Below are 22582 nucleotides of genomic sequence, written 5' to 3'. Positions count from 1 at the left end.
TCGCTGTTGCTAAAGCGATCTTTGGGACCAGGTCCTTACTGTGACCCCTCTCTGAGAGGAGTCATACACAAGGGGAAATAGTCCTCAGAGGACTTAATAATCTGATTTTGTCGTGGTCTCCCTGGGAGATCCCACCATAGAGATAGTCCTCAGAGGACTGCTAAAGTATCTGATCCCTGTACTTGTGTGTTCATTATGGCTTCCCTGGGAAGTCAGACTGTAGGCTGTACCCCTCTCCTGAAGGGATTAGAGGGCTACAATGCTCGACCCTCTCCCCTTGGTATGACTTGGGCCCGTAACAATTGGCATGCTCCGCAAGCTGTAGCCGATAGAATTCTCGTTTTGGCTGAAGAATGAAGGTTGAGGCAAGGGAAAGGGAAGGCGTTGGTTTGCGGAGTTTTAGGAGCCGCTTTGGTGGCAGCACAACAGGACAAATGCGTAACCCGACAAGCAGAAGGGAAGATGATTAAATCCCCTCAAGACTTTGTGAAAGCTTTGCAGGAGCAACCAGAAAATGAGATAAGGAGCCTTTCTGACCGACTGACCACTGAGCGAATGACTAACCAGAGACTACATACTGCTTTGACTGAGGCTCTGGAGCGGGAAACAGTATTAAGAGAGCAATTAGATGAAACCCGCTCCCAGATCACTGTAGAAAATGTGGGTGCAGACTCTGATGGGGAATAGGAATCAAAATCATACTGGTGGACCTCCCAACAGTGGGAGAGGTGCCTTTAACCCTTAAAACTCCACTGAACACCTATTCATGGGCAGCTGCTGATACACATGGAAAAGACCACCAAATCCACACGCGATGGATAATACTCTCGTTTTAATCTGTGTATGTTTTATATTTGCATTTTGTAGAACCAAAGAGAAATGGAGAAAGACGGCAAGGGACCTGCTTTGGTCCTAACTATATTAATTGTTATTTGTGTTATCAGTTTATTGTTATTTGTAATTTTTGCCTGTTATTATAGGGAAAGATGCTTTGGGGAGCCTTCTCCCTCATCCTGATCCTTTCTGCTGGAGGACAGGGGAAAGATTCTCCAGATTTAGCTTGGAAGTTGATTCAAGGTTTCCTGCACCTCTGAAATGACACCAGTTGAGGTGTTTGTACAAAAGAATTCAATTCGACCTCATTAATCTAAATATCACCAATCTTGTGAAACCCAAATTGCTCCTGAAACAACGCTTCCAGGGCACCTCTCGTGGCTACTATTCAAAGATTTATCTTCTTCTCTGAGGAGGGAACCTTGAATCTTGTGATGTTGTTAAAAAGAACACGGGGTACATGGGATGTTAAATTTCACCGACGGAGAATGCTGTCTCACCATACACAACGCAACAACCTCCTCAGAAGAAGCATGAACGAAGATGAGAGAAGTTACAAGACAAGACTGGAAAACTTTTCCAAGCAATGCAACCAAGAGACTGGCTTAACAGAGGATCATTGCTGACCTCTCTCCTAACGTCCTTGGGACTCACAGCGTGGGGAAAATAGCTTGTTAGGATTGGACTCATGTTGTTATGTGGATTTTTTTGTTCTTAATGGTTGGCTTTACAGTTGTTACACTGTTCAAAGTTTATACTGTTTTGTACTGTTTGAAGGTTTGTACACGTTCTCTCTCTCTCTCCCTCTCTCTCTCTCCTTTTCTTGCCTTCTCCTTTCTTTATATCTAAATCACCAGCATGGGAGAAGACTGTGGAGAATCCAGGAAGATAATATAGACAATGTTTGAGCCACGGAGTGGTGCGAGAGACTGAAAGAGTTAATGTCTCAAACATTGTGGTGGGGCAAGTTCTGCTTAAAGACAAACCCTGCACAGCAAGGAACCAAGGTGAAAAGCCCATCAGCTCAGACATCAGCAACAGGAGGCGGAGGGCGTGCTGGAGGGTGCGCAGCTCCCTCTTCCGATGAGCTCTTCTGATACAAAGGTCAAACAATGGCCGTGTCTGCAGGGAAAGAGAAGTTACTCCACAAACGACCCCCAAGCCCAAAGGCTCACAGCCTGCTCACTAACCTGACGAGTTCGGGTGACCACCCGAAGGAGGGGCAAGGCTGATAAAAGGACACAAACTGAAGCCCCGGGTGCGCAAGCCCACCGGGACTGGACCCCTCGGCTGACTGGACACCTCGGCTGACTGAACCAATGCTGGACCCAGGACCGGTGAAATCTTTCTCTCTTCCTTTTTCTCTCTCTGTCTTCTTCTCTCTTTCCTTTGCCACAATCCCTACACCTCATCCGTTTCAAAAGAGAAACCGTTGACCAAGTCTGAGACTGAGAGTGGGTCCAGCCGCCCCTGGGCCCTTCTCTGAGGAGGAGTCTGGAAAGCGAGGGGGTCTGCTCTGAACCTCCTGACTCAACGGGAGGGATCTCCTTATTCCCTCAGTTGATGTATATGGTTACACGGTTTACAGAAGTAGTCTTATGCCAGTTCCTGTTGTGAGAAACCCTGCCACCTACTACCACGCCTCCCCAGTTCAGTTGGCTTCTGTCATGAATAAAATCTTCAACCGATCGTTTGGTGTCGTTTCACCTTCATTTAGCCCGAGGGAATTTCGAATTCAACACGACTCCCTGGTCTGTCCAGTCTGGGTCGTTACATTTTTTGGCGTAGTCAGCAGGATTCCCTCGCTGTTGCTAAAGCGATCTTTGGGACCAGGTCCTTACTGTGACCCCTCTCTGAGAGGAGTCATACACAAGGGGAAATAGTCCTCAGAGGACTTAATAATCTGATTTTGTCGTGGTCTCCCTGGGAGATCCCACCATAGAGATAGTCCTCAGAGGACTGCTAAAGTATCTGATCCCTGTACTTGTGTGTTCATTATGGCTTCCCTGGGAAGTCAGACTGTAGGCTGTACCCCTCTCCTGAAGGGATTAGAGGGCTACAATGCTCGACCCTCTCCCCTTGGTATGACTTGGGCCCGTAACAATTGGCATGCTCCGCAAGCTGTAGCCGATAGAATTCTCGTTTTGGCTGAAGAATGAAGGTTGAGGCAAGGGAAAGGGAAGGCGTTGGTTTGCGGAGTTTTAGGAGCCGCTTTGGTGGCAGCACAACAGGACAAATGCGTAACCCGACAAGCAGAAGGGAAGATGATTAAATCCCCTCAAGACTTTGTGAAAGCTTTGCAGGAGCAACCAGAAAATGAGATAAGGAGCCTTTCTGACCGACTGACCACTGAGCGAATGACTAACCAGAGACTACATACTGCTTTGACTGAGGCTCTGGAGCGGGAAACAGTATTAAGAGAGCAATTAGATGAAACCCGCTCCCAGATCACTGTAGAAAATGTGGGTGCAGACTCTGATGGGGAATAGGAATCAAAATCATACTGGTGGACCTCCCAACAGTGGGAGAGGTGCCTTTAACCCTTAAAACTCCACTGAACACCTATTCATGGGCAGCTGCTGATACACATGGAAAAGACCACCAAATCCACACGCGATGGATAATACTCTCGTTTTAATCTGTGTATGTTTTATATTTGCATTTTGTAGAACCAAAGAGAAATGGAGAAAGACGGCAAGGGACCTGCTTTGGTCCTAACTATATTAATTGTTATTTGTGTTATCAGTTTATTGTTATTTGTAATTTTTGCCTGTTATTATAGGGAAAGATGCTTTGGGGAGCCTTCTCCCTCATCCTGATCCTTTCTGCTGGAGGACAGGGGAAAGATTCTCCAGATTTAGCTTGGAAGTTGATTCAAGGTTTCCTGCACCTCTGAAATGACACCAGTTGAGGTGTTTGTACAAAAGAATTCAATTCGACCTCATTAATCTAAATATCACCAATCTTGTGAAACCCAAATTGCTCCTGAAACAACGCTTCCAGGGCACCTCTCGTGGCTACTATTCAAAGATTTATCTTCTTCTCTGAGGAGGGAACCTTGAATCTTGTGATGTTGTTAAAAAGAACACGGGGTACATGGGATGTTAAATTTCACCGACGGAGAATGCTGTCTCACCATACACAACGCAACAACCTCCTCAGAAGAAGCATGAACGAAGATGAGAGAAGTTACAAGACAAGACTGGAAAACTTTTCCAAGCAATGCAACCAAGAGACTGGCTTAACAGAGGATCATTGCTGACCTCTCTCCTAACGTCCTTGGGACTCACAGCGTGGGGAAAATAGCTTGTTAGGATTGGACTCATGTTGTTATGTGGATTTTTTTGTTCTTAATGGTTGGCTTTACAGTTGTTACACTGTTCAAAGTTTATACTGTTTTGTACTGTTTGAAGGTTTGTACACGTTCTCTCTCTCTCTCCCTCTCTCTCTCTCCTTTTCTTGCCTTCTCCTTTCTTTATATCTAAATCACCAGCATGGGAGAAGACTGTGGAGAATCCAGGAAGATAATATAGACGATGTTTGAGCCACGGAGTGGTGCGAGAGACTGAAAGAGTTAATGTCTCAAACATTGTGGTGGGGCAAGTTCTGCTTAAAGACAAACCCTGCACAGCAAGGAACCAAGGTGAAAAGCCCATCAGCTCAGACATCAGCAACAGGAGGCGGAGGGCGTGCTGGAGGGTGCGCAGCTCCCTCTTCCGATGAGCTCTTCTGATACAAAGGTCAAACAATGGCCGTGTCTGCAGGGAAAGAGAAGTTACTCCACAAACGACCCCCAAGCCCAAAGGCTCACAGCCTGCTCACTAACCTGACGAGTTCGGGTGACCACCCGAAGGAGGGGCAAGGCTGATAAAAGGACACAAACTGAAGCCCTGGGTGCGCAAGCCCACCGGGACTGGACCCCTCGGCTGACCGGACACCTCGGCTGACTGAACCAATGCTGGACCCAGGACCGGTGAAATCTTTCTCTCTTCCTTTTTCTCTCTCTGTCTTCTTCTCTCTTTCCTTTGCCACAATCCCTACACCTCATCCGTTTCAAAAGAGAAACCGTTGACCAAGTCTGAGACTGAGAGTGGGTCCAGCCGCCCCTGGGCCCTTCTCTGAGGAGGAGTCTGGAAAGCGAGGGGGTCTGCTCTGAACCTCCTGACTCAACGGGAGGGATCTCCTTATTCCCTCAGTTGATGTATATGGTTACACGGTTTACAGAAGTAGTCTTATGCCAGTTCCTGTTGTGAGAAACCCTGCCACCTACTACCACGCCTCCCCAGTTCAGTTGGCTTCTGTCATGAATAAAATCTTCAACCGATCGTTTGGTGTCGTTTCACCTTCATTTAGCCCGAGGGAATTTCGAATTCAACACGACTCCCTGGTCTGTCCAGTCTGGGTCATGACAGGCCCTCACGGCTCGCCCCCCAAAATCACGCGCCCCGGCCCCAGCGACTTTTGACACGCTTCAACTCTGCCTCCTTCTCGACAAGCCTATAACCCATTTCCCATCCTCATTGCCCAGGTGAGTGAGAATTGGGGCAAAGTGGCAAAGCTCCTTTCCCTGGAAAGTTGAGGTCGGTGTCACGACTGTCTTTGTGACATGAAGAATTCTGCAGCTTGTGTTTCTACAGTAGCCAAAGGCCATTCCCGTTCCCCAGCTCCGGGTCCTGTTCTCCAACGTGACTGCTGCTGCACCAGCTGAAGGCTTCCTTCTTGCAGAACAAGCCAAGAAATCCTTTTTAAGAGAGACTGCAAACACCTGGTCAGGAACGCGCTCCTCAGAGCTCAGGAGAGCCAGGGCAGTACCTGTTACTCAGGGCTTGAGTCCCGTCAGACGCCCTTTAGAGCAAAAAACCCACACGTGCTCTACGGCAAGGTAACAGGGGGCTGGGAAATGTCAGTCATCCAAAAGGACTTCCCTCCCGTTGGAGACCAGCAAGTACCTTTCTAGTGCAGGAAGGAGAAGAGATGTGGTTGCAGAGTGACGGCTGATCAGCTCCGCGGAAGTTGGCGCAGAGCTGGAAGGCTGAATCAAAGAATCATAGAATCCTTTGGGTTGGAAAAGAGCTTCAAGATCCTCAAGTCCAACCATCAACCATGCCCATGAAACCATGTCCTGAAGCACCCCCATCTACTCGCTTTTTGAATACCTCCAGGGATGGTGACTCAACCACTTCCCTGGGCAGCCTGTTCCAATGTCCGACAACCCTCTCAGTAAAGAAATGTTTCCTCATATCTGACCGCAATCTCCCTTGCCGCAACTTGAGGCCATTGCCTCTCGTCCTATCTCCAGCCACCTGACAGAAGAGACCAGCACCCACCTCACCACAACCCCCCTTCAGGTAGTTGTAGAGAGCGACAAGGTCTCCCCTCAGCCTCCTCTTCTCTAGACGAAACAGCCCCAGCTCCCTCAGCCGCCCCGGTGAGGTGGGTGCCGAGGGCTCGGGCCCCCGCCTCGGCACTTCGCAGCCACCCCGGTGAGGCGGTGGCCGCCTCAGAGCGGGCGGCAGGTGGCCGAGGGCGTCCCTGCCCGTCGTCGGGGCGCACGCGGGCCAGCGGTGCTGATGTCACAGTGGCCACTGTGACCCGCGGGGGCAAGCCCACAAAAAGGAGCGCTGGGCACAGGCCGCCCGTCAGTGCGACCTGGTGAGGTGAGGAGAGGGCAGGGGAGGGACGGGGCTGGTGCGGGGCTGCCGAGGGAGGAGGGGGGCCCCAGGCCTCGGGGCGCTGGGCCTGTGCTGCAAGCTCACCCGCCTCTGGCTTCTCCCTCGCCCGCGCCCCGCTTCTCCCTCAGAGTCAGCAGAGGAGCATTTGGAGGAGACGCCCGGCGCTGCTGGGACAGGGACTCTCCGAACGCTCACCGTTGACGTGCGCCATGTCCGCAAGGAAGCAGAAGGCCCCCGACTCGATGGAGCAGGGTGAGAGCAAAGTAGCCCTCCCGCGGCGTAGCAGAGGGCTCGTCGGGGCGGTCGGCGTGGGGCCGAGAGCGGTGGCAGGGGGAGGCAGGAGCTCCCCGACCACCCCGGGGCAGGGCCCCTCCTGTCCTCAGCCAGCGGGGCCCAGGCTGGGCAGTGGGCACCTGCTGGGACCCCCGTGCCTGCAATGCCCCCTTCCTCTCCAAGGCCTCCAGCCCTGCCCATCAGCCAGCTCGGCAGGGGCAGAGCAGGCCCTTGGGGGCAATCCCTCAGGGACGCTTCCCCCGGCCCCGCAGAGGTGCTCATTCCCGGTGGCGTTTGCTCTCTCCCCTCCAGCATGCCTGCTGTGTCGCCGGGCAGAGGCTGACCCGGCTCTCTGCGGGGACAAACTGGAGAAGCGAGGGCTCTGTGCCCACGTGTTTTGCCTGGTGAGTTACGCCGGGGCTCCCTCCAGCTTGCCGACAGGCAGTCCCTGCCACGCTCTCCTCAGCAGCAGCTCCTCCTCTTTTCTCTGCTGCAGTTTTTTGCCAGCGGGCTTTTTCAGGAAGGGGCCAGGGAAGCAGGACTCATGGGATTTCTCCCCGAGGATATTCAATGTACAATCGCGCGGGCAGCGCAGAAGGTGAGCACCTGACAGGACCGGGGAGATCTGTGCCGGGAGAGGTTTGCGGGAGCCTGGCCCGGACCCGAGAAAGAAATCCCAGCCCTTCCGGCCGGCTCTGGGGCAGGAGTCTTGCTCCCAGCAGCTCCACAGAGGCTCCAGCACAGGAGCCTCGTCCGACAGGCGCATCTGCGGGGTGTGACCCAGCAGCGGCCACATCCTGCGCCCTGCCCGGAGGCGTGGGGCTGGCCGTGGCGGCCCTGGGGCTGCCGCTGATGGGGGCTGCTCTGCTCTTTCCAGCACTGCTTCGTCTGTGGCGAGAGCGGGGCCGCCATCCTCTGCCAGGAAACAGGCTGCGACCGCAGCTTCCATCTCCCCTGTGCCGTGGAGGGTGGATGCGTCACCCAGTTCGCTCTTCAGTACAGGTACCTCCTCTCCCCTCCTCGCTGCCACCCGGGGAAGGAGCCAGCGCTTCTCTCCTCGCCCATCCCTTTCCTCTCGCCCCCAGGGCCTTCTGCTGGGAGCACCGCCCAGAGCAGGCAGTGGAGGCAGCTCTGGAGGAGAACACCACCTGCCTCATCTGCCTGGACCTTGTGGAGGAGAGAAAGTCCTACAGCACCATGGTGTGCCCAGCGTGCAAACACGCCTGGTTCCACAGGGGCTGCATCCAGGTAGGAGCCGTTCACTTGTCCCCGGGGCACGGCAGGCGCTCGGCAGCACCAGGGCCTCACTCGTGCCTCTTACGTTTCTCCTCCTGCAGGGACAGGCTCTGTGCGCCGGCATTTCTTGCTTCCAGTGCCCACTCTGTAGAGATAAGGAGCACTTTCTCTCGGACATGCTCACCATGGGGATCCGAATCCCCTTCAGGTTGGTGTCCTTCTGGCCGGCTCACAAGACAGGAGGCTGCAAGCGCTGTGCCGCGCCAGGGGCTGCCCCAGCAGTCCTTCCTGGCCCTCCGCTGTCCCGCGAGTCTGGGCTTCAGCTTCACGGAGGAGCTGGAAACAGGCGGGGGGGGCGGCGAGCAGGGACGCCCTGCATCTCCCTTATGCCGGGGCAGCAGGGGCTCATCCATTCTCCTTTCTCCATCAGACTGCCGTCATGGGAGAACAGGCATCAATACGCAGAGCTAGGCGAGAGGCACAGCCGCTGCGATGCCAGGGAGTGCCTTTGTCCCGGAGGCAGGGAGCAGGCAGAGCAAGAGGGGTAAGTTGCCAAAGCTGCACCCCGGGGCTCTGTACGGGAACCCTGTCTCGCCAAGGGCTCGAGGCGCAAGGACCGAGACCGAGAGCTCGGCCGGACAATCCCGTGCTGCGGTCACTTTGTCCTCCCAGCCATGAACCCGTTTGCTTCCCCAGGCCCTGGCAACTGCTCCTGTGCTGCTCCTGCGCTGCCGAGGGCACCCACAGACGCTGCTCCGACTTGAGGAGCAGCACGGACAGCTGGGAGTGCGACGCGTGTGCTGGCCTGGGCACCGGTAAGAGGCAAAGCGCCCGGCTGCCCCTGGGCTGGGGCCAGGGGCCAGGCAAGGCCTGGCAGCGGGAGCCCAGGGTGGGCCTGGCAGAGCCTCTCTGCTCTAGGAGGGCTGGGGGCACCGCTCTGGCCTATCCTGCCCCGGGCCTGGGGGCCGTGCCCTTGACCTTCCTGCTTCCCCTTACAGCCTCCAGTGCCAGCTCGGAGCTCGCCGGGCCCAGCACTGCCAGCCAGGCAGGATCGGGGCAATCGCTCAGGTCTCCGGCACCGGAGACCAGCAGCCCCAGCACCGCCAGCCAGCTGCCAGCAGGGTCCTCCTCTGGCTCCCCACCGCTGGAAACCAGCAGCCCCAGCACTGGGAGGCAGGCGGCATTCAGGCCACCCCACGGCTCCCCGGCACCGCGGACCAGCAGCCCCGGCAATGGGGCATCAGGGCCGTCCCAAGGCTCCCCAGCGCTTGAGGGCAGCAGCCGCTCCAGCCCCCCTGGGCCCGACCGCGTGCGAAACAGCTCCCGCTTGCAACGCCGGGCCCAACACCCCTACAGCCGGCCCAGAAGACGCCGTGACAGGAGCCGTGCGCCAGCACCAAGTGCTGAGACCAGCACCCCCAGCCAGGCGGCGCCGGGGCCGTCCCACAGCTCCCCGGCACCCGAGACCAGCAGCCCCAGCACTGCCAGCCAGCTGCCAGCGGGGTCCTCCTCTGGCTCCCCAGCGCTCGAGAGCAGCGGAAGCTCCAGCCCCCCTGGGCCCGTGCGGATGCGAGACCGCTCCCGCTTGCAACGCCGGGCCCAACATCCCTACAGCCGGCCCGGACGCCGCCACGGGACCAGCCGTGCGCCATCCCCGAGCGCTGGTCCTGATCCCCCTCCACCCGCACAATAAAGTTGGCCGTTAATCTCTGCGCTGGGACATTGCACGCTCATTCGTCGGCTTCCTCCTCCTCCTCCACCTCTCCCTTTCTTGGGGGGCAGCCGTAGGGGCTGGGCCCAGAGCGTTGTCCTCTCCCTGGCGGTTGGCAGCACCTTCCCCAGACCTCCCTCCTCGCGGGCTGGCCTTGGCCGGCTGCCCCGCGCCATGGCCGTGGGCTTCGGCTCTCTGCCCCCGCCGCCGGGAGGGTGGCCCGGCACGGCCCAGTCGGCACCACCGCCCATCTCCGGCAATGTGGGCTGTGCCCCCCGCAGACGGCACGGCCCTCACGGCTCGCCCCCCAAAATCACGCGCCCCGGCCCCAGCGACTTTTGACACGCTTCAACTCTGTCTCCTTCTCGATAAGGCTATAACCCATTTCCCACCCTTGTTGCCCCGGTTGGTGAGAATTGGGGCAAAGTGGCAAAGCTACTTTTCTTGGAATGTTGAGGTCGGTGTCACGTCTGTCTTTGTGACATGGAGAATTCTGCAGCTTGTGTTTCTACAGTAGCCAAAGGCCATTCCCGTTCCCCAGCTCCGGGTCCTGTTCTCCGACGTGACTGCTGCTGCACCAGCTGAAGGCTTCCTTCTTGCAGAACAAGCCAAGAAATCCTTTTTAAGAGAGACTGCAAACACCTGGTCAGGAACGTGCTCCTCAGAGCTCAGGAGAGCCAGGGCAGTACCTGTTACTCAGGGCTTGAGTCCCGTCAGACGCCCTTTAGAGCAAAAAACCCACACGTGCTCTACGGCAAGGTAACAGGGGGCCTGGGAAATGTCAGTCATCCAAAAGGACTTCCCTCCCGTTGGAGACCAGCAAGTACCTTTCTAGTGCAGGAAGGAGAAGAGATGTGGTTGCAGAGTGACGGCTGATCAGCTCCGCGGAAGTTGGCGCAGAGCTGGAAGGCTGAATCAAAGAATAACGGTGACCAAAGCGCAAAGAGAATCCCCTGGGCTGGCTGTACAGATGTGAACCACCCTCTGCTCTTCAGGCAAACTAGAGGTGGTCTTACGGTGTGTGCATTGAGCGCCTTCCTGACAGGCCTTGATGCAGCATGCGAGTTGCTTCATTACAGTAGGGAGCAGCTGTCCTCTCTGAGGAAGGCAGGGGAAGCTGGGAGACCCGATGGGCTTTCCTGCCAACAAAGAGGAAGGAAAGGAGGTACAGAGGGTCCAAAAGAGAACTCGGTGGCAGCGCTTTGTCCTTCTGCTCTTGCCTGCTGTGACTGGGAAGACGTGAGCTCCGGGCGCCTGTCGTATGGGCTGTTGCATCATACGGCTGACGGGGAGCTGGGGACGTCCAGCTGGCAGGGCCAGACCTTGACGAGGTCTGCACGGCAGAAACATGCAACGAGGGAAAAACTGATGTGATTCCTGGGTTTAATCTGGCAGCCTTGTGTTCTTATACTGTTGGGCTGACCTAATAATATGAAGGTAGCTTTGAACACCTGGAACTTCTTTTTCGTGTCCTATTTTCCAGGCATCCCTTAATCTACGGTCTTCCTCCTAGGGAGGGTGAGTCGGGCCCGGTGTTAGTCAGCAGAATTTGCTGCTGGGGGCTCGCAGTTAGCGAGGTTTAGGAATACCTCTGTGGTGCCGCTTTGGGGAGTTTCTCCCTGGAAATCGAGGCAAGAGAGCCCTTTCCCAAGGTGCAGAAGAAACCGCGTAGACTTGTGTGTACCTTCTAGATCATGCAAGTAAAGCGAGATGCCAGCCAGAGATCGGGAGTGTGTTCACATTTCTCCCCGATAAGTCAAATGCCCTATTTTTCATGGGTTTCTCACAGGAATAAGAATCGTGAGCGGGCACAGAAGGGTTTCTGTACTGGGCCTGGCTGGGATACAGGTAATTGTTTTGTCATCGCACCCTGCACGGTGCTGTTTTCAACGCTGACAGCACACCGATGTTTAGCTACTGCTGAGCAGTGCTTATGCAGAACCAAGGTCTTCTCTGTTTCTCACTCTGCTGCCCCAGCGAGCTGGCTGGGAGGGGACACAGCAGAGACAGCTGCCCCCAGCTGACCGAAGGGGTACCACGGTCCATACCACGTAGCGTCATGCTTGGCAAGAAAACCGCGACTGGGGGAGTCTTTCCAAGGCAGCCACTGCACCAAGATGGCTGGGCATCTGCCTGCTGGTGAGAGGTGGTCGGTGGTTGCTGTCACATCAGTTGGTTTCCTTTTTTATTCCCGGCACTTGTTAAACTGTCTTTATCTCGACTCCCTTAGGTCACAGCCTAAGGAAACCGGAGCTTCCTGGGTCTCAGAGTAATTCTAGAGCTAAAGTGGCGACAGACATCAACTCTAGATCACATAGTACATGCCAAGGCTCATCACTGACCCAAGAAGACATGCTCCTCCTGTCCTACCCAAGGCTTTCAAGTCCAACACACTTTCTTCCTAAAGCAGGCCGCTACCTTATTTACTTGTAACACCATTCCTACGTTCCGTGGGATGGGGCTAGAGGTAGGTTACGCAAGCCATCAAGCCACTGTCTGGAAGCACCAGAGCCTTTTGGGTACTGTTTGTCACCATGGTTTGCGTGAGAAGGAAACTAAAACACAGAATAGACGGCGAGAAATTTAACCTGCCATGGAGATAGCTACAGTGAACAAGTACGATTTTGTGCTTTACAAAGCATCCTTTTTAAAATTCAACCCTGAGTTTTTCAAGTGTAAACCCTTATTTTGGTCATGCAAGCCTCAATGTTAGGGCAAAAAGCATAAATTTAAAAGACCAAAGCCTACCTCTGGGGGTGCAAACAGTCATTTTTAAGGTCCAGACCCACATATATGGAGTACAAAAACTCATTTATTAGTTCCAAGCTCCATGTTTAAGGTTCAGAGACTCATTTTAAGGGCCCAGAGCATCATTTTTAAGCCCCAAAGTCTGATCTGGAAGGACCACAGCCTCATTTGTAGAGTCTAAATCCGAATTTATACACTCCAAAGCCTTATTTTTACTTTCCAAACTCTTAGTTTTGCCTTCCAAAGCCTCATTTTAGTTTCCAACACCTTCACTTTTAGGGTGCAGAGGCTCAGTGTTAGTTTGCATAGTCTCATTTTCAGGGTCCAAAGCCTCTTTTTTAGCATCCAGACAGGGATTTTCAGGGTGCAAGCTGCATCTGGAGTGTCCAAACCCTCATTCGGAGGGTCCAAAGCCCACTTTTAGGGCTCAAAGCCTCAGGCTTAGGTCCCAAAGCCTCAGGCTTAGGGTCCAAAGCTTTGATTCGAGGATTGAAAGACTTCAATTGTAGGGTGCCAACCCTCATTTTAAGGTACAAACTCCTCACTTAGGGCTCAAAGCCTCATTTCCTTAATGTCCGAGGCATATAATGAGCATCCAAAGACCCAGCTGTAGGGTCCAAAGCCCCGTTTTAGGGCCAAAATCCTGGGTTTCAGGCTTTAAAAACGGCCCTTTGGAAATGCTGACTCATATGGGCCCTAGCAATATGAAAGAGGGGGTCTCAGCATGCCCGGGCCCCCACTGCCTGCGGCTGTCTGAACCTCTCCCAGCTCTGGCTGGGAGACAGGAATCGCCAGCGGGAAGGGGGTACTGGGAGGAGGTACTGGTCCGGCCAACTTGGGAGGGTCCGTACCAGTCCCTGCGCCCTTGTGCTCTCTCTAGTTAGTGCACGACAAGAAGAGGGTGGAAGAAGACCTCTGGCAGAGCCTGACGTACCTGCGGGACACTCAAGCCATCTTGCCAGAGGTGGCCATCAGGTTCATCGGTGGGCCACAGTCCCCAGGGCCCCTCTGCTGCCAGCCTGGCCCCAGTCCCCACCACCGCATTGGCAGCAAGGTCTTGCCGCATGGCACCCGAGGAACCTGAGCAGGCAGAAGCTGCGGGATATCTGCGACGGCGAGGAGGGGCTGGTGGGGCAGGGGACGGGGCCTGGGCAGGGTGCCATGGTCTGGAGGGGACTCCTGGGGGTCTCTGCAGGCAGTGGGGGGTCATGTCTGCTCTGCTTCCTTCTCTTGCAGCCCTTCTGCCCTTGGCGAAAGACCCTGAACTCTCGGTCAGGACTCTCGCAGCGGAGGCCATCTTCATCCTGAGAAGAGAGATGCCAAGATCAGAATGGAGCCTGCCGTCACTCTGCTGCTGGCCCCTGGTGAGCCCTGAAGAAGTGAAATCCTCCTCTGGGAAACAGCTGTATTTTAATAAATTATTTTTTTTTAATAAAGCTGGAACAACAAGCCCAGTCCCATGCTGTCCTTCCCGTGGAGAACACCCAGAGTGTGCTGAGCAGACAGTGTCATTCCTGGCTTGCGCTGCTGCCTGCAGGACAGCAGACCGGGACCCAGGGTGTCCTTGCGGCAAAGCCCCAGCTGCTCCGCTAGACCACAGAACCCGGAGAGGAGGAGGAGGAGAGAAGCTTTAGCCCAGCCTGCCTCTCCTGAGACATCTCAGGGCAGCCGTGCTCTGCCAAGTCGGCAAATTGTCGTTTGCCCTGGCATCAAACCCCTCTCTTTTACAGGGGAGGTGTGCTGGTTTGGGCCGGGATAGAGTTAATTTTCTTCACGGTAGCTGGCATGGGGCTATGTTTTGAGTGGGAACAAGGGCTTATACCAGATGTCCCGAGTGGGGACAGCCCAAAACCACATAAGCCAAGTGGGGCAGGAGCAAAACTGCCTCCAGTCACCTCGAGTGGGAATCTGGCAAAGCTGTGGCTGATAGAAAGCTGACAAACCCTGGAGGCAGGAGAAAATGTGGGTCACATGTGGTGTTCCCCAGGGCTCAGTATTGCGGCCGGTTCTGTTTAATAACTTTATCAACCATCTGCATGAGGGGATGGAGCGCACCCTCAGCATGTTTGACGACAACACCAAGTTGGGAGGGAGGGTTGGTCTGCCTGAGGGTAGGAAGGCTCTACAGAGAGATCTGGACAGGCTGGATCGATGGGCCGAGGCCAATTGTATGAGGTTCAACGAGGCCAAGTGCCGGGTCCTGCGCTTCGGTCACAACAACCCCACGCAGCGCTACAGGCTTGGGGAAGAGTGGCTGGAAAGCTGCCCGGCAGAAGAAGACCTGGGGATGCTGGTTGACGGCCGGCTGAATATGAGCCAGCAGTGTGCCCAGGTGGCCAAGAAGGCCAATGGCATCCCGGCCTGTATCAGAAATAGTGTGGCCAGCAGGAGCAGGGAGGTGATCGTTCCCCGGTACTCGGCACTGGTGAGGCCGCACCTCGAGTCCTGCGTTCGGTTTTGGGCCCCTCACTACAGGAAAGACATGGAGATGCTGGAGCGTGTCCAGAGAAGGGCAACCAAGCTGGTGAGGGGCCTGGAGCACAAGTCTTACGAGGAGCGGCTGAGGGAGCTGGGGCTGTTTAGTCTGGAGAAAAGGAGGCTGACGGGAGACCTTGTCGCTCTCTACAGCTACCTGAAAGGAGGTTGTAGTGAGGTGGGTGCTGGTCTCTTCCATCAAGTCACTTGCGATAGGACAAGAGGAAACTTGTCCACCGGACAAGCCCACCAGGACTGGACCCCTCGGCTGACCGGACACCTCGGCTGACTGAACCAATGCTGGACCCAGGACCGGTGAAATCTTTCTCTCTTCCTTTTTCTCTCTCTGTCTTCTTCTCTCTTTCCTTTGCCACAATCCCTACACCTCATCCGTTTCAAAAGAGAAACCGTTGACCAAGTCTGAGACTGAGAGTGGGTCCAGCCGCCCCTGGGCCCTTCTCTGAGGAGGAGTCTGGAAAGCGAGGGGGTCTGCTCTGAACCTCCTGACTCAACGGGAGGGATCTCCTTATTCCCTCAGTTGATGTATATGGTTACACGGTTTACAGAAGTAGTCTTATGCCAGTTCCTGTTGTGAGAAACCCTGCCACCTACTACCACGCCTCCCCAGTTCAGTTGGCTTCTGTCATGAATAAAATCTTCAACCGATCGTTTGGTGTCGTTTCACCTTCATTTAGCCCGAGGGAATTTCGAATTCAACACGACTCCCTGGTCTGTCCAGTCTGGGTCATGACAGGCCCTCACGGCTCGCCCCCCAAAATCACGCGCCCCGGCCCCAGCGACTTTTGACACGCTTCAACTCTGCCTCCTTCTCGACAAGCCTATAACCCATTTCCCATCCTCATTGCCCAGGTGAGTGAGAATTGGGGCAAAGTGGCAAAGCTCCTTTCCCTGGAAAGTTGAGGTCGGTGTCACGACTGTCTTTGTGACATGAAGAATTCTGCAGCTTGTGTTTCTACAGTAGCCAAAGGCCATTCCCGTTCCCCAGCTCCGGGTCCTGTTCTCCGACGTGACTGCTGCTGCACCAGCTGAAGGCTTCCTTCTTGCAGAACAAGCCAAGAAATCCTTTTTAAGAGAGACTGCAAACACCTGGTCAGGAACGCGCTCCTCAGAGCTCAGGAGAGCCAGGGCAGTACCTGTTACTCAGGGCTTGAGTCCCGTCAGACGCCCTTTAGAGCAAAAAACCCACACGTGCTCTACGGCAAGGTAACAGGGGGCCTGGGAAATGTCAGTCATCCAAAAGGACTTCCCTCCCGTTGGAGACCAGCAAGTACCTTTCTAGTGCAGGAAGGAGAAGAGATGTGGTTGCAGAGTGACGGCTGATCAGCTCCGCGGAAGTTGGCGCAGAGCTGGAAGGCTGAATCAAAGAATCATAGAATCCTTTGGGTTGGAAAAGAGCTTCAAGATCCTCAAGTCCAACCATCAACCATGCCCATGAAACCATGTCCTGAAGCACCCCCATCTACTCGCTTTTTGAATACCTCCAGGGATGGTGACTCAACCACTTCCCTGGGCAGCCTGTTCCAATGTCCGACAACCCTCTCAGTAAAGAAATGTTTCCTCATATCTGACCGCAATCTCCCTTGCCGCAACTTGAGGCCATTGCCTCTCGTCCTATCTCCAGCCACCTGACAGAAGAGACCAGCACCCACCTCACCACAACCCCCCTTCAGGCAGTTGTAGAGAGCGACAAGGTCTCCCCTCAGCCTCCTCTTCTCTAGACGAAACAGCCCCAGCTCCCTCAGCCGCCCCGGTGAGGTGGGTGCCGAGGGCTCGGGCCCCCGCCTCGGCACTTCGCAGCCACCCCGGTGAGGCGGTGGCCGCCTCAGAGCGGGCGGCAGGTGGCCGAGGGCGTCCCTGCCCGTCGTCGGGGCGCACGCGGGCCAGCGGTGCTGATGTCACAGTGGCCACTGTGACCCGCGGGGGCAAGCCCACAAAAAGGAGCGCTGGGCACAGGCCGCCCGTCAGTGCGACCTGGTGAGGTGAGGAGAGGGCAGGGGAGGGACGGGGCTGGTGCGGGGCTGCCGAGGGAGGAGGGGGGCCCCAGGCCTCGGGGCGCTGGGCCTGTGCTGCAAGCTCACCCGCCTCTGGCTTCTCCCTCGCCCGCGCCCCGCTTCTCCCTCAGAGTCAGCAGAGGAGCATTTGGAGGAGACGCCCGGCGCTGCTGGGACAGGGACTCTCCGAACGCTCACCGTTGACGTGCGCCATGTCCGCAAGGAAGCAGAAGGCCCCCGACTCGATGGAGCAGGGTGAGAGCAAAGTAGCCCTCCCGCGGCGTAGCAGAGGGCTCGTCGGGGCGGTCGGCGTGGGGCCGAGAGCGGTGGCAGGGGGAGGCAGGAGCTCCCCGACCACCCCGGGGCAGGGCCCCTCCTGTCCTCAGCCAGCGGGGCCCAGGCTGGGCAGTGGGCACCTGCTGGGACCCCCGTGCCTGCAATGCCCCCTTCCTCTCCAAGGCCTCCAGCCCTGCCCATCAGCCAGCTCGGCAGGGGCAGAGCAGGCCCTTGGGGGCAATCCCTCAGGGACGCTTCCCCCGGCCCCGCAGAGGTGCTCATTCCCGGTGGCGTTTGCTCTCTCCCCTCCAGCATGCCTGCTGTGTCGCCGGGCAGAGGCTGACCCGGCTCTCTGCGGGGACAAACTGGAGAAGCGAGGGCTCTGTGCCCACGTGTTTTGCCTGGTGAGTTACGCCGGGGCTCCCTCCAGCTTGCCGACAGGCAGTCCCTGCCACGCTCTCCTCAGCAGCAGCTCCTCCTCTTTTCTCTGCTGCAGTTTTTTGCCAGCGGGCTTTTTCGGCGAGGGGCCAGGGAAGCAGGACTCATGGGATTTCTCCCCGAGGATATTGAATGTACAATCGCGTGGGCAGCGCAGAAGGTGAGCACCTGACAGGACCGGGGAGATCTGTGCCGGGAGAGGTTTGCGGGAGCCTGGCCCGGACCCGAGAAAGAAATCCCAGCCCTTCCGGCCGGCTCTGGGGCAGGAGTCTTGCTCCCAGCAGCTCCACAGAGGCTCCAGCACAGGAGCCTCGTCCGACAGGCGCATCTGCGGGGTGTGACCCAGCAGCGGCCACATCCTGCGCCCTGCCCGGAGGCGTGGGGCTGGCCGTGGCGGCCCTGGGGCTGCCGCTGATGGGGGCTGCTCTGCTCTTTCCAGCACTGCTTCGTCTGTGGCGAGAGCGGGGCCGCCATCCTCTGCCAGGAAACAGGCTGCGACCGCAGCTTCCATCTCCCCTGTGCCGTGGAGGGTGGATGCGTCACCCAATTCTTTAGGCTCTACAGGTAAGGGCAGCTGGCCCCCACAGGGGAGGCTGCTTGCTTTCAATCCTCTTCCTGCCAGCATCAGCCAAACAGGGAAGGAACCCGCAGTGACATTTCAGAACAGCCAGTCTCAGGCATAGCCACAGCCAGACAAGGTCTGGGGCTCCTTCACACCTCGTCTCCCCTCCTTGCCGCCACTGGGGAAGGAGCCAGCCCTTCTCTCCTCGCCCATCCCTTTCCTCTTGCCCCCAGGGCCTTCTGCTGGGAGCACCGCCCAGAGCAGGCAGTGGAGGCGGCTCCGGAGGAGAACACCACCTGCCTCATCTGCCTGGACCTTGTGGAGGAGAGAAAGTCCTACGGCACCATGGTGTGCCCAGCGTGCAGACACGCCTGGTTCCACAGGGGCTGCATCCAGGTAGGAGCCGTTCCCTCGCCCCCGGGATTTGCTCGCCCCCGGAGCACGGCAGGCGCTCGGCAGCACCAGGGCCTCACTCGTGCCCCTTACGTTTCTCCTCCTGCAGGCACAGGCTCTGTGCGCCGGCATTTTGTTCCAGTGCCCACTTTGTAGAGATACGGAGCACTTTCTCTCAGACATGATCACCATGGGGATCCGAGTCCCCATCAGGTTGGTGTCCTTCTGGCCGGCTCACAAGACAGGAGGCTGCAAGCGCTGTGCCGCGCCAGGGGCTGCCCCAGCAGTCCTTCCTGGCCCTCCGCTGTCCCGCGAGTCTGGGCTTCAGCTTCACGGAGGAGCTGGAAACAGGGCGGGGGGGGAGGGGCGAGCAGGGACGCCCTGCATCTCCCTTATGCCGGGGCAGCAGGGGCTCATCCATTCTCCTTTCTCCATCAGACTGCCGTCATGGGAGAACAGGCATCAATACGCAGAGCTAGGCGAGAGGCACAGCCGCTGCGATGCCAGGGAGTGCCTTTGTCCCGGAGGCAGGGAGCAGGCAGAGCAAGAGGGGTAAGTTGCCAAAGCTGCACCCCGGGGCTCTGTACGGGAACCCTGTCTCGCCAAGGGCTCGAGGCGCAAGGACCGAGACCGAGAGCTCGGCCGGACAATCCCGTGCTGCGGTCACTTTGTCCTCCCAGCCATGAACCCGTTTGCTTCCCCAGGCCCTGGCAACTGCTCCTGTGCTGCTCCTGCGCTGCCGAGGGCACCCACAGACGCTGCTCCGACTTGAGGAGCAGCACGGACAGCTGGGAGTGCGACGCGTGTGCTGGCCTGGGCACCGGTAAGAGGCAAAGCGCCCGGCTGCCCCTGGGCTGGGGCCAGGGGCCAGGCAAGGCCTGGCAGCGGGAGCCCAGGGTGGGCCTGGCAGAGCCTCTCTGCTCTAGGAGGGCTGGGGGCACCGCTCTGGCCTATCCTGCCCCGGGCCTGGGGGCCGTGCCCTTGACCTTCCTGCTTCCCCTTACAGCCTCCAGTGCCAGCTCGGAGCTCGCCGGGCCCAGCACTGCCAGCCAGGCAGGATCGGGGCAATCGCTCAGGTCTCCGGCACCGGAGACCAGCAGCCCCAGCACCGCCAGCCAGCTGCCAGCAGGGTCCTCCTGCGGCTCCCCACCGTCGGAGACCAGCAGCCCCAGCACCGCCAGCCAGGCAGCATCGCGGTCCTGCGGCTCCCCGCCACTTCAGGGCAGCAGCCGCTCCAGCCCCCCTGGGCCCGTGCGGATGCGAGACCACTCCCGCTTGCAACGCCGGGCCCAACACCCCTACAGCCGGCCTGGAAGGTGCCATGACAGGAGCCGTGCGCCAGCACCAAGTGCTGAGAGCAGCACCCCCAGCCAGGCGGCGCCGGGGCCGTCCCACAGCTCCCCGGCACCCGAGACCAGCAGCCCCAGCACCGCCAGCCAGCTGCCAGCGGGGTCCTCCTCTGGCTCCCCACCGCTGGAAACCAGCAGCCCCAGCACTGGGAGGCAGGCGGCATTCAGGCCACCCCACGGCTCCCCGGCACCGCGGACCAGCAGCCCCGGCAATGGGGCATCAGGGCCGTCCCAAGGCTCCCCAGCGCTTGAGGGCAGCAGCCGCTCCAGCCCCCCTGGGCCCGACCGCGTGCGAAACAGCTCCCGCTTGCAACGCCGGGCCCAACACCCCTACAGCCGGCCCAGAAGACGCCGTGACAGGAGCCGTGCGCCAGCACCAAGTGCTGAGACCAGCACCCCCAGCCAGGCGGCGCCGGGGCCGTCCCACAGCTCCCCGGCACCCGAGACCAGCAGCCCCAGCACTGCCAGCCAGCTGCCAGCGGGGTCCTCCTCTGGCTCCCCAGCGCTCGAGAGCAGCGGAAGCTCCAGCCCCCCTGGGCCCGTGCGGATGCGAGACCGCTCCCGCTTGCAACGCCGGGCCCAACATCCCTACAGCCGGCCCGGACGCCGCCACGGGACCAGCCGTGCGCCATCCCCGAGCGCTGGTCCTGATCCCCCTCCACCCGCACAATAAAGTTGGCCGTTAATCTCTGCGCTGGGACATTGCACGCTCATTCGTCGGCTTCCTCCTCCTCCTCCACCTCTCCCTTTCTTGGGGGGCAGCCGTAGGGGCTGGGCCCAGAGCGTTGTCCTCTCCCTGGCGGTTGGCAGCACCTTCCCCAGACCTCCCTCCTCGCGGGCTGGCCTTGGCCGGCTGCCCCGCGCCATGGCCGTGGGCTTCGGCTCTCTGCCCCCGCCGCCGGGAGGGTGGCCCGGCACGGCCCAGTCGGCACCACCGCCCATCTCCGGCAATGTGGGCTGTGCCCCCCGCAGACGGCACGGCCCTCACGGCTCGCCCCCCAAAATCACGCGCCCCGGCCCCAGCGACTTTTGACACGCTTCAACTCTGTCTCCTTCTCGATAAGGCTATAACCCATTTCCCACCCTTGTTGCCCCGGTTGGTGAGAATTGGGGCAAAGTGGCAAAGCTACTTTTCTTGGAATGTTGAGGTCGGTGTCACGTCTGTCTTTGTGACATGGAGAATTCTGCAGCTTGTGTTTCTACAGTAGCCAAAGGCCATTCCCGTTCCCCAGCTCCGGGTCCTGTTCTCCAACGTGACTGCTGCTGCACCAGCTGAAGGCTTCCTTCTTGCAGAACAAGCCAAGAAATCCTTTTTAAGAGAGACTGCAAACACCTGGTCAGGAACGTGCTCCTCAGAGCTCAGGAGAGCCAGGGCAGTACCTGTTACTCAGGGCTTGAGTCCCGTCAGACGCCCTTTAGAGCAAAAAACCCACACGTGCTCTACGGCAAGGTAACAGGGGGCCTGGGAAATGTCAGTCATCCAAAAGGACTTCCCTCCCGTTGGAGACCAGCAAGTACCTTTCTAGTGCAGGAAGGAGAAGAGATGTGGTTGCAGAGTGACGGCTGATCAGCTCCGCGGAAGTTGGCGCAGAGCTGGAAGGCTGAATCAAAGAATAACGGTGACCAAAGCGCAAAGAGAATCCCCTGGGCTGGCTGTACAGATGTGAACCACCCTCTGCTCTTCAGGCAAACTAGAGGTGGTCTTACGGTGTGTGCATTGAGCGCCTTCCTGACAGGCCTTGATGCAGCATGCGAGTTGCTTCATTACAGTAGGGAGCAGCTGTCCTCTCTGAGGAAGGCAGGGGAAGCTGGGAGACCCGATGGGCTTTCCTGCCAACAAAGAGGAAGGAAAGGAGGTACAGAGGGTCCAAAAGAGAACTTGGTGGCAGCGCTTTGTCCTTCTGCTCTTGCCTGCTGTGACTGGGAAGACGTGAGCTCCGGGCGCCTGTCGTATGGGCTGTTGCATCATACGGCTGACGGGGAGCTGGGGACGTCCAGCTGGCAGGGCCAGACCTTGACGAGGTCTGCACGGCAGAAACATGCAACGAGGGAAAAACTGATGTGATTCCTGGGTTTAATCTGGCAGCCTTGTGTTCTTATACTGTTGGGCTGACCTAATAATATGAAGGTAGCTTTGAACACCTGGAACTTCTTTTTCGTGTCCTATTTTCCAGGCATCCCTTAATCTACGGTCTTCCTCCTAGGGAGGGTGAGTCGGGCCCGGTGTTAGTCAGCAGAATTTGCTGCTGGGGGCTCGCAGTTAGCGAGGTTTAGGAATACCTCTGTGGTGCCGCTTTGGGGAGTTTCTCCCTGCATCTGTCCTCTCTCCAGCGCTGAGGCAGGCATTGGGAAAGCTCGGTGCTTGCCCCTGCATCAGCACCTTCATCTCACTCAGAGGTGGGGATACAGCACTGACCTTCCGGCACCAGGAACTGTCAGGTAGGCGGAATGATCCTCCCGTCCATCCCGCGCTGCAATAAAGAACGCCTGCTTTCTAACACTCCAAAATTGAGCCTTAGAGAATTTCTGAAGGGCCGACTTAACGGTAACAGTCTCAGTTAATCCCAGGCGCCACAGGCCCTGTACCTGCTGCCATCGCCTCC

At 57.6% G+C, this 22582-nt stretch overlaps 2 protein-coding genes and 1 non-coding gene across 3 annotated transcripts; 2 read left to right on the top strand and 1 right to left on the bottom strand.

Annotated features, from left to right (window-relative positions):
- The first annotated feature begins 6715 nt into the window (after positions 1-6715).
- On the top strand, positions 6716-9708 carry LOC142042921 (E3 ubiquitin-protein ligase PHF7-like). The gene is given in 9 exon segments (XM_075053496.1): positions 6716-6758; positions 7092-7183; positions 7276-7377; positions 7657-7781; positions 7865-8057; positions 8060-8223; positions 8446-8559; positions 8712-8830; positions 9014-9708. Coding segments are annotated over 9 exon segments (1647 nt in total).
- Positions 9709-11984: 2276 nt separating this feature from the next.
- Positions 11985-12069, bottom strand: LOC142043000 (small nucleolar RNA SNORD45). The gene has a single exon (XR_012653917.1). It is a non-coding gene; the product is annotated as a small nucleolar RNA SNORD45 (small nucleolar RNA).
- Positions 12070-16704: 4635 nt separating this feature from the next.
- Positions 16705-20652, top strand: LOC142042920 (uncharacterized). Its single transcript, XM_075053495.1, is given in 7 exon segments — positions 16705-17641; positions 17734-17835; positions 18115-18239; positions 18471-18710; positions 18712-18843; positions 19069-19182; positions 19335-20652. Coding segments are annotated over 7 exon segments (2499 nt in total). The 5' UTR covers positions 16705-17173.
- Positions 20653-22582: the final 1930 nt, after the last annotated feature.

Source organism: Buteo buteo, chromosome 21 (genome assembly GCF_964188355.1).
Source record: "Buteo buteo chromosome 21, bButBut1.hap1.1, whole genome shotgun sequence".
NCBI classification, from domain to species: Eukaryota; Metazoa; Chordata; class Aves; order Accipitriformes; family Accipitridae; genus Buteo; species Buteo buteo.
The sequence above is the reverse complement of the archived record's forward strand: the minus strand, read 5'-3'. Positions and strand labels throughout refer to the sequence as shown.